At 43.3% G+C, this 11,424-nt stretch overlaps 1 protein-coding gene across 3 annotated transcripts; it reads left to right on the forward strand.

The window, feature by feature from the left end:
- The first annotated feature begins 1,341 nt into the window (after positions 1-1,341).
- Positions 1,342-11,110, forward strand: LOC131124867 (IQ calmodulin-binding motif-containing protein 1-like). 3 transcript variants are annotated; one of them, XM_058065786.1, is made up of 15 exons: positions 1,342-1,502; positions 2,386-2,496; positions 2,658-2,811; positions 2,933-3,050; positions 3,126-3,201; positions 3,283-3,379; positions 3,448-3,614; positions 4,721-4,815; positions 5,530-5,648; positions 5,720-5,786; positions 9,037-9,112; positions 9,225-9,385; positions 9,890-10,027; positions 10,117-10,273; positions 10,360-11,099. In XM_058065786.1, exons 2-15 carry the CDS (start codon positions 2,391-2,393, stop codon positions 10,560-10,562), a joined length of 1,734 nt encoding a protein of 577 aa, XP_057921769.1. In that variant the 5' UTR covers positions 1,342-1,502; positions 2,386-2,390; the 3' UTR covers positions 10,563-11,099. The 3 variants fall into 3 exon arrangements, with proteins under 3 accessions (XP_057921769.1, XP_057921772.1, XP_057921770.1); XM_058065789.1 differs by having other exon boundaries at positions 3,463-3,614; XM_058065787.1 differs by lacking the exon at positions 1,342-1,502 and adding an exon at positions 1,653-1,956 and having other exon boundaries at positions 10,360-11,110.
- Positions 11,111-11,424: the final 314 nt, after the last annotated feature.

Raw genomic sequence — 11,424 nt, forward strand, 5'->3', positions numbered from 1 at the left:
GCTAGGATTATATAAGTGCTTGTTTTCATGGCAAAATGTGCCCCTTTCATTGCAGATTGTAGCGCTAGCAAGGCAAAATATTGTGTTGTTTCACAATTTCAAGTCTTCATGGTAGTAACATGACTTTTAGCAGCTTGTTTTCAATGTATTGTAATGTTTCTGTGGCAAATATTGTGTTTGTGGCATTTGTTGTTTATTTTCATTCCAAGTATAGCGTTTGTGTTGCCAAATGTAGTGTTTGTGTATTACAATATTGCACATTATTTTCATTGTCAAATTGTTTTTCATGGAAAAATATCATGTTATAACAAAGCATATAGTGCTTTTGTGGCCAAATATGATTTTATTGAAGAATGTAGTTCTCTGATTGGCTGAAGACGCAATCTTACTAAACCTTAGCCGATCATTGTTGCTTATGTGCTCTAAACACCCGCCCACCCAAGTTCTCTGATTGGCTGAAAATGCAATCTTACTAAACCTTAGCCAACCCTCGTTGCTTATGTGCTCTAAACACAAGCCTACTCTCAAGCACTCTCACTGCACTGCAGGTTCGTTATGAAGTCGGTGATATAATTTTAGGCGGCTTCAGTAACGGGGTGTCGAAAATGGTAACGGCGTTATGCTGACAGTAAAAGTACTTAGTGAGATTACTCGTTACTGAAAAAAGTAACGGCGTTGGTCTGCAACCACCAAGTAGTTCACTTGTTTAACTCACATATGTCAGCTGCTATTCTTTCCCACAGACGACTGGGAAGTGGAGTAGCAGTCAAAGGTTCCCAATATTTTGCTGGCTTAGCTTCTTAGCAGTGTTTACATGTACCAACTACATCCTGAATCTGCCTGCTCATTCTTGGCCACCACACACGACACGACATGACATTTTACTATACCTTTATGCCCATCATGAATCCGCTGCACAATATTATGTCTCATCACCTGTGGCACTACTATTCTGTCCTGTTAGGTCTGCTGTTTGACTACGTTAAGTTTGGTGGCTGAGATAGGCCAGGCCCAGCTTCTTCAAAAGCCTGTATCTCGCTACTAGGGTCGGCTATTTTATGTGTCAGGTCTAAGCACCGACAGCATTTTAAAATAATGAGACAGAGGAAAGAAGACAACAGATATTACTTTTTTACTCAGCATACGATCTCCAACTGCTGTGAGCACATTCTCTGTTGCCTCTCTTTTTGTTTTTGTGGGGTGTTAGAAATCTCGTATCTTCATGCATATAGGCGTATACAAATGTGTTCATGTACCAATGAGTCTGTAACCTGAGTACATACACACTCCAATAGGTGGCGGTTAACACCTAAAACGTTGATTGCGACCCGCCCAAAACATGAAGAAGTAGAAGCGTTTTGCACATGCGCAGAGCAGATCGTATAGTTAATGAGTAGCGAGCTGAACTTGAACGACAAACTCCGCAGTGTCTAAAGTGTGTCTTCTGGGCGCTAGTGTCGTCTAATGGAGTACAAATGAGGTGTTAACTTGCAAATAAACAGGTACGTGTTTTATCTCTAGATTATTGGCCTTTAACACACGGGATAACTCAAATCAAACAACGTCTCTAAGTGCAGCAGAACTTATGATGTCAGCCTATCATCCATCCCCGTTACTTGATTGACATACAGGACAACCAGTCAGATGACAACTGAATTTTGACCTTTAGGTCACCGCGCATGCGTAAACAACGATGCAAAGTGCTAAGCTAGTCGGCGAATTGCGTCAGATTTTAAGCCCTCGCTAAAGTTTATGGTCACTAAAATGAGTGAAGTAGCTGGACCAAGTAAAAAGGCAAAAACATATCACTTCCATACGGAATGGGAGGTGGACTTTTTTTTCACAATGTCTTTTTCGAAGTGCGTTTGCCTGGCTAACCTGGCTATCAGCAGCTACTGTCCGGACTATGCATCCATGGCTGATTCAATTCAGTGCAAGTCATCAAAGTAAACTCAGGTAATTACAAAAAATGTTAATAGTTAATTATGTGTGTTTTGCAATATTGGCTCATTTGGTTATGTAAGGTACATCAACATACATTGTACGTACAAATAATCCTCAATACATTTGAAAATAAATAGATGTTTTGCATTTTTGTAGTGGGTAGATCATTTTGACTCGGTCATTTTAAAAGTAGCTCGCATGCTGAAAAAGTGTGAGCACCCCTGTATTAGACCATTCTTCTGTGAACACCTTCTATTATACTCTTCTTTTTCTGGATTTGAATGTTCTCCAGTGAACATGCTCTTTTTTTTATTACAGTTGTCTTGCGAACATGTGCTGTTCAGCAGACTGTTGTCCTGTCAACATTATGTTTTTCATTAGATTGGTCTTTGTATTTGAGACTGTTGTCCTGTGAACTGGTTGTATTTAACTTGCTTCTAGAAACAATGGAGGAGGAGTATGAGGAGGCTGTTATGCAGCTGAAGAGACAAGTGGAAGATGAAAGGATGACTCCTGATGATGCCATCAACTTGCTGAACAACACTTTAAACGGTGAGATGTTTCCTTTGTTGTGTTGGATATCTGCTCGACTAATCGTTAGACATTTAGTGTAGTTGATTGAGAAGGCATCTTCTACTGCTACGCCGCTAATGTACAATGAAATCGAAATCACTCTGAAGAAGTCTAAGAAGTCAGTGGTATCATTTTCACAGGCTTTGTGAAGATGGCGGCGGTCCAGAGGAACAGAGTCAAGTCTCTCTTGTATCAGAGCGGTGTTCTGGACCACTGTATTGCCCTTCTCACCCTGGATCCTCCATCACTGCAAGGAAACTGGAGCGCTGCCGCCACACTTGCCTCGCTCACCAGGTTGTTGCCTGTAGCTTCGAGACAAATCTTTAATGGCATTTTGTCTTCTGCAATCTTGGCTTGACTTTTCAATTGTAATCACACTTTGTCTGGTGGACTTTCCATTTCCATTTGGTTCAAGTTCCTGTTGTGTGGGGATGGAACTCAGTGGACTGCCGGAGACCTTTCATACGGTGTTCCTGCCATCAGTCGTGGACAGCCTCCTGTCATTGGCTAGTCAGCTTGCAAGGCGAACACAGGTGAGATGGTGCACCACATGTTGAACTCCAGAGCATGCAGGATGTTAGGACGTGTGACGGTCGTGTGTGTTTCAGCCTGTCTCTCTCTTCAGGAAGGTGATGGACTCGGTCAGCTGGATCCTGCGAGCGCACACACAGCTCACCATGCAGGGTCAGTGCCCGATTTGTACGCTTCCGTAATACGTTTACGTAGTACGCTTCCACAGCATATCATTACTGATGACATGTTCAGTTCTCAGCTCTGCCCACTATGAGCTCATCCAGGGCTGTGATGCCACCACAGCATTGCTGTGCATCCAAATGTGGATTGACACATGCATAGCTAGCAGGTATGCATGCACATGAGCACATACCAAACAACATCGCCGTCATATTCTTAATGCTTAAACATGCACAGTGACTATCTATCCAGGTTGTGTGATGACTCCATCCAGCTACTGCTCAATGAGGCTGTCAGCCAATTAGCTGTCACCTCAGACACAGCAGTGGGCGGGGCCTCTGTCAGATTGATCCTCCACATGTCCAGTCAGCTGCCACTCCAGACCCTCCTTTGCAAGTTCAAAGGTCAGTACACTGTGATAACAAAACCAATGAATTTAAATTTGATTTGTTTTTACAGAATGAAGAAAGTTAGTTTTTCCCAATACAAAAAAACCCCACACACACAACAGTCCTCCGCAAAATGCATTTTTCAAGAGGCTGTAACAAAAATCCGGGGTTTCCCCTCTGATTTTTTTGAAGCTGTGGTAGTGGGCTGCATGAAATATTCTTTAGTGAAGTACTCAACAGCTAGTGAGCTACCCGTTGGGGACTGCTGTGATAACATCCCTGTCGTAAAGCTGGACACACAAAGTCTTTCTGTTGCACAACTTCTACACACACACAGCTTGTGTTTTGAAGACAAGCCATGATGTTTGAAGACAAGCCATAATGATACCAGGAGAGCACAATGGACAATTTAAAAAAGTTGTGATGACGCACGGTGAATGAGTAGTTAGCATGTAGGCCACACAGTCAGGAGATGGGGACACCTGGGTTGGAATCTCCACTTGGCATCTCTGTGGAGTTTGCATTTTCTCCCCGTGCATACGTGGGTTTTCTCCGGGTACTCCGGTTTCCTCCCACATTCCAAAAGCATGTTAGCTTCATTGGTCACTCCAAATTGTCCATATGTATGAATGTGAGTGTGAATGGTTGTTTGTCTATATGTGCCCTGTGGCTGGCTACCAGTCAAGGGTGTGTCCTGCCTCTCGCCTGAAATCAGCTGGGATAGGCTCCAGCATTCCCGTGACCCAAGTGAGGATAAACGGCATAGAAAATGGATGGATGTTGTGATGATATTAGCTCGACAAAAGGGAGCTAGCGAGATGATGACAGCCAGGCATGTAAACAAGAAAGCCAGAACGTGGAATGAGATTGAAAGGTGAGCCATCACACACGTTGATAGCACATGACACGCTGTCATCAATTGACTACTCATTTTACGGACAGTTGTTTATTCTCATGATAGTAAGAAACATCAAACAAGTGTGCCATATTTATGTGCAAGTGCCAGTAAGGCAGACTGGCAACTTCGGTGCGTGCTTATCAAGTTGGATATGGAAAATCCCTAAGCTGGGCAGTTTGTAGCATTCATAACTCAGTTCATTCATGGCTGCTTGTCTTTACAGGTCTGAATAGCCTACTGGACAAAGACTGGCGGGGTCGTGGCTTTGATCAAGAAGTCCATCAGCTGATCACACTCATCCAGTCCTGTGAAAACACAGTGAGTATGTGGGCGGGGCGGGTCGAGAAGGTTTGTGTGTGGAAGTATGTACTTGGCAGACCACTCAGTCGTGGCACCAAATCATTATAAACACTGAACAATTCCCTCTCCACCAGGTTCAAATGGTGAGAAATCAATCAAAGATAAGACAAAATTGGCTGAATCTTCTTTTCCAGAGCCTGAGTGGAAGCTAGCAGGGTTAGCTTGTGTGGTTGTGTGTGTGACTCAGGCTGGATGAGTATGAGTATTTTACCAGGTTGTGTTTTACGGCTTTAATGGAAGGGACGTTTTACAATATGCAGATTGTGAGTGAAAAAAATATGAGAAGCACGTTTATTTTTGAACGAAGCTTGACTTTGCCGTAAATACACATTCTTCATACGGAACACACTTACGTGACCATCCTTCAAAATAAGAGCGTCGTTTGCCCCATGTCTCCGTAAACAAAACACGAGTGTGATAAATATCTTCATATGCAGGTGGAATGGCATGGGTGGCTACATCTTCCTTCATGACAAGCACAGGCATTACAGTTGGTTGAAGAGTTTGGTAGAAATGTGTGCAATGTGTGACATCCATTAGAACAGTTCATCATCATATTGTCATATTGTGATACACCGAAAAAATAAGGTCCATATCACCAAACCCTAATGTGTGTATCCACCTGTCTATCTTGGCTGATGTCTTCTCATGATGATGATGATATCCTGACAGTCTTCTGTGGAGTGTGTGAGAGCGGCGTGTGTGATTCAGGCGGCCTGGAGAGCATATCTGACCAGACGCAGACTCAAGATTCTCAACCGTATCGTCTCCATGCTGCAGCAAAGCTTTAGGTTTGTCACACACGTAAAAGTGCAAACTTTCACACAAATGTTAACTATGTGTGTGCACGTGTGTGTCTCAGAGCTCGTAAGAAACGACAGCAACAGCACAGTGCAGCACAGCAGTGGGAGGAGGAGTTGAATTTCCAGGTGAAAACATTTTGGATGTCCTGAAACTTGTTCACTTCCAATCCGATTTTGATATTGCTGCCTGAATATTGACCGATACAGATATTGATCCAATCAGATATCAGCACAGATTTAAACTTGTTTAGGTGTGTGGAATGTCAGGAAAGGCTTGATCAAGTGGCTTTACTCAAACAGAGAGTAATAGTCGGCATCAGTAACTCCACCGATGTATTTCTTGATGCATGTTGTGTATACTTTTATCAACAATATAGCGAGGATCGACATGCTGAATAGTGTTGGGCATCATTTGGTAAAAGATCATTCATTAGTTGAGTTCAGGGATCAGCAACCATTAAAGATATAACAAACAGAGACAATTATTAAAAAACCTAACAGCCCAAATGAAGGTAAGACAATGACACCACTAGTTACTCAGTCAGGCAATAATAAATGAACTAACAAGTCCATGAGAAAAATATAATAAATACATGATCACATGTATTACATGTTCATGGCACGAACGGCGCAACCAAACAAGTCACTTTTCCACACAACATAGCGGCTTCAAATACGACGAGTGGCAATGGTGAAAGCCACAGCAGCGTTAAACCTGATACACGTCACAGTGTTCCAATTCCTGCTTGGACACATTTTCTGTCTGTTTTTTTACATTTAATTTTCCTTGTCCTTTGTTGTCTTGCCACTTTTTGTAGCTGCTTCAATTTTCCCGCGTATTCAAAGACACACTTCTATCCATCAGCGACTATTCGAAACGTGGCAAAAAGGAGGTATTCAAATTTTCCGAATAACCCTTGCAGCCTTACATTGAACACAAACATAAATATACATTTTATATAGGAGTACACGTTGTATTTTTAAAAAGTTTAGGAAAAAACTCCTCAGCCTTCCTGGGAAAGTCTATTCCAGGGTGCTGGAGAGAAGGGTACGACCGTTGGTCAAACCTCTGGAGGTCCAATGCGGTTTTTGTCCTGGTCGCATACCCCTGGACCAGTTCTACATCCTCATGAGGCTCCTGGAGGTGCTTGGGAGTTTGCCCAACCGGTCAAAAATGTGCTTTGTTGACTTTGAAAAGGCATGAGACCATGTCCCCTTTGGGGGGTGCTCCGGGGGTACAGGATTACGGGATTGGTGGCGCGCTACTACGTGCCATCCGGTCGTTGTACAAACGTGGCAGTAGCTTGGTTCACATTGCCAGCAGTAACACAATTGGACACAATTTCTAGGCGCAGCCAAGTTGTCTTGGATTTCTGCGTATATTTGGCATAACATGTGGCCTGATCTTCATGTAACTCACCACAATAGATAAACAACTTCTGTTGTGACTAATACGTCACAAAATTTAATATTTTCATCTTTTCACTGAACACATCATGTAGAAATCTCACAATACAGGGTGGAAAAAATATGTGAACCCCTTGGTCAATGACTTCTCCAAGAGCTCATTTGAGTCAGGTGTCATCCAACATGGAGTTCAATTCGTGTGACTAGTATGCAGGACTTGTATCAAGCTGCTCTGCCCTTTAAAAACTCACACTAGTTTTGAAAGAAGAAGCATTGTGTGATGGGCACCAAAGAGCTCTGTGAAGACCCGCAAGCAAGAATTGTTGAGCTACATAAGGCTGGTAGGGGATACAAAAGTATCTCTAAAAGCCTTGATGTCCATGTCTCAACAGTTAGACAGATCATCTCCAAATGGAGGGAGTTCAAGACAGTTGCCACTCTCTCCGGGCGTGGTCGTCCTGCAAAGATGGCCGCAAGAGTGCAGAGTCCTTGTGCCTCAGTTGAATGGTTTTGCTGTTGTTCTCCCGTGTTTTAGTCAGTCAGCCAGCCAGCCAATCATCTTCCTCTTAGGCTGCAGGAGCTTGCAGTGCGCACCAGTGAGCTCCATCCAAACATGCAGTTGAGACGGTCGAGTGCGTAATGAACATTTCTTTTGTTCCGGTTGTAGTTGTAGTCCTCTTGTGTTTAGGCAGGTTTAGGTTTAGTGTCTTTCTGCCGTGACCGATCTGTGTCCAGGTCTCTCATTTGACCATGCTGACAGTGAAGTCTTCCCTCTGCTGGAACTCCAACGCATCCTCTCCATGGTCCCCTCTTTTCTAATCGTCAGGAGAAAGCCCACGTGAGCTTGGTTCTGAATCCTTCTTGCTGTGAGACAGCAGTGCTAACCACTCTGTCGCCATGCCACCAATACCTATTTTAACTGGTGTTTGAAAGTTGCCTTTTAACATCCAGCTCTGCATTGACGTGTTTGCCAAACAATACAAGGTTTCACTGAATTTAAACCAATTAACTGTTTGGTCTCTGCGTGAATTTGCATTAAGACGGGCACACTGACACATCGTCACACTGTAGTAGTGTTCTTGCTTGCAGCTGTTAATTTGGGTTTGAATGGACCATTTGCTGTCCTTTTTGAACAGTCCCACACTGTGCTCCCTCATTTAGGAGGCTAGTTTGGAGTTGTTGGTCATTTTAGCTGAAACTCTTCTATCACTCATCACGCCTGACACTTTTCTCCACCCATTCCATCCTGCCTGCACACGCTTCTCCACCTCCTTTTCACAATCTCCATTGTTCTGGACTGTTGACCCCAGGTACTTGAAATTCTCCACCTTCTGTATCTCTTCTCCCTGTAACCTCACTCTTCCACTTGGGTCCCTCTCATTCACACACGTATACTATCTATACATTTTAGCAGGTTTCATTGATGCCTGTTGATGCTAAAAGAGCAGAACAACCTACTATGTTCGTTGCACGCGTCTATTAATAATCAAATCTATGCATTTGTTCTGTATTGCAATACATTTGTTTCCTTTTCCCAAAGTGGTGGTCAGGGATGGCTTCAGCCTTACACTCACTCAAACAAAACAACACAACAATGAAAAACCAGCTGGACAGTCCTTTCCGAATGTATTTTTGCCAAAAAAAAATCCAATTTAGGACTGTAATAAATTAGCAAATTGTTTGTGCATTCCCAATCAAACATAAAATAGCAGGCTTGTACAAAAAGACCCACATTATTCCATTTGTCACTGTGTCTTTTTAGAAAGAGACACGAGGAATGGAATCATTGAAATAAAAAAATAATAATAATGAAAAAAAAATAAAATAAAAATAATGGTACCTGAGTAACCCAAATATGCATCAAGGCAGCACTCATGCCCAGAACAAAATATTTGTGAGATAAACATTTACATGCAGGCCACTATAATCCCATATTGGTGTGTGTGTGTGTGTGTGTGTGTGTGTGTAGATGCGTATGCAGCGTCAGCAGGCAAGAACCAAGTTCCACCAGAAACAGAGACAGCTGCTGCAGTTTCTACCACCTGGTACGCTCATGCACAATGACATGTACAGTCACACACATGCAATCACATGCACAGTGACGTGCACGCTCTCACACATGCACAGTGACGTGTCTTGAGTCGTCTTCATGTCCAGACCAGGTGCAGTTGTACCTGCAGGAGTGCGAGCGTCGTGCAGCCGTGTTGATCCAAAGCGCTTGGAGAGGATTTCTGGTCAGACGACGCCTTGACTTCCAGCTACGTACAGCAACACGCATGCAAACTCAGCAACAAGCTGCCAGGACACTGCAGAAAGCTGTAAGACTCTCTACTGCTACTCATGCTACTCGTGCTACTCGTATTGCTATATTACCACCGCTGCTAGGCCTGTCACTAGTAGATCAACTGATTAATTGAACAAATAAAGTCGGTGGATAATTATGAGCTCTGGATAAATTGACATGTACTACGTGTATATGCGTGTGTGTTGCATCTGTTCATCTCTGTGACAAGAGGGTTCACTCTGTCTGTGTGCATTGGTTATATAGTTGGCTCTCATCTCATTCAGCCTCTTTGTAGCTTGGCACGGCTGCTCGTAATACCCTGCTACGCTTTGTGAGCCAGCATATATGCTAACATGAATGACAGCATAAAAGCCTTAGTTGTTCCCGGGTCTGCATTTTAATTATGCAAGAGATGCCGATATAGCCCCAACTATATACTGTTATATAGTAATTCTTTGCATGGTTGTGTGTATGTATGCTGCTAGGAAAGCCTTGTTCAGCTAACATTTTATGCCATTTCTTCTGTTCCTCCTTGCAGGAGCATCATTTTGTTCAAAAGCGTTGTGCAGCAGATGTCTTGGATGGCAGATGTTGCTGGATTGGACAGAAGGGTTTGACGGACAGCCAGCGGTCTCTGTGGAAGACACGGGTGGAAGAATACATTAGGTTGCATCCTGTAAGTTCAATGATGACTGGTGAAGATACAGTGCTTTGTTGGTGCTAATTAGTGCGGGTGTGGGTGTGGGTGTGTGCGCCCGCACGCAGTCGATAGGGGTGAGTCGTGAGCAGTGTGAACATCTCCACGTCGACGTGCAGTGGCGGTTGCGGGCGCTGCTGCAGCAGAGGATGCGACATATGAGGGAGCATCAGAAATTAGAGTCTCTGCTGGCTCAAACTGACACTCAGCTGGACCTTCTCAAAGGTTCTTGTCTTTTCATTCATTCTTTCAAGCGGTGATGTCACTCCCTTCTGGCTCATGCTGATATGTATCGTCTTTATTGCTCACAGAAAGCCTTCCGCTCTCAGATGTCAAGGAGGCAGATATCGAGCGTTTCCTGAGCCCTTGCGTTACCGTGGCTGCTCAGGGCCGTGACGCCCACAATGCCAGGCTGCAGCACCACAAGCTGCCCTGGTGGCGGACTTTGGATGGCATGACTGCAGGACCTGCACACATGAAGGACATGTGGGATAAAAATGATATAAAAAAATAAAAATGAACATTCATAGTGACTGTATACTGATTTCAATGTACGGTGGCTATGAAGTGTTAAAAAAAAACGTGTTAAAGGTTAGTTGCTGGCACGTGCATGCGGGGGGGGGCTTTTGTCAAAGTGTTTTTGTTTTCTTAAGTGTGTGTGTGTGTGTGTGTGTGTGTGTGTGTGTGTGTGTGTGTGTGTGTGAAAATCTGTGCGGCCCAAAATAACTCAAACTAAAATAATTCAGGTCTTCCTTCAGTCAGTCACGTCATCCAGTTAGCATTAGCATTATAAAATGCCTCCTCAATAAACAAATATATTTGTCTCCTGCGGAATCCCTGTCACTTGTGCATTTTTGTGTATGTGATAAAGACACATCTTCCACTGTGGAACACAAGTAAATGCGGATGGCCGATAATATCGGGCCAAAAAATATGGTATCGTGGACATACAGCGTGTAGTTTACTCCTGGGATAGGCTCATGCGCCTTCTGGCCATGACAGGGTAAGTATACCGGAAATGAAAGAATGACCTCACCTGTGTCCTCTCCCCACTTGGACCGTTAGCCATTTATACATTCTAATTTGTGCAGTTTTATTTTTCATGCTACAGATGACTACAGAGAAGAAAATACCTTGAAGCAATTATTGTAAAGGTAAGGTAGGTTATTATTTATAAGAAAAATACATTACATTATTTCAAACTGGAGTAGGCCTACGAGCTGAAGTAAAAAAAAAAAAAGGTGCTAGAATTCAAACTTTAGGTGTTGCTTCAAATGCGCCGTTCAATCATCATGACAAATAAATGGTTCGCATACTCTTGAATAGGCACATTAATCATTTTCAATATAAGACCACCAAACAGAGAGAGATGTGAG

This window comes from Doryrhamphus excisus, chromosome 3 (assembly GCF_030265055.1).
Source record: "Doryrhamphus excisus isolate RoL2022-K1 chromosome 3, RoL_Dexc_1.0, whole genome shotgun sequence".
NCBI lineage: Eukaryota > Metazoa > Chordata > Actinopteri > Syngnathiformes > Syngnathidae > Doryrhamphus > Doryrhamphus excisus.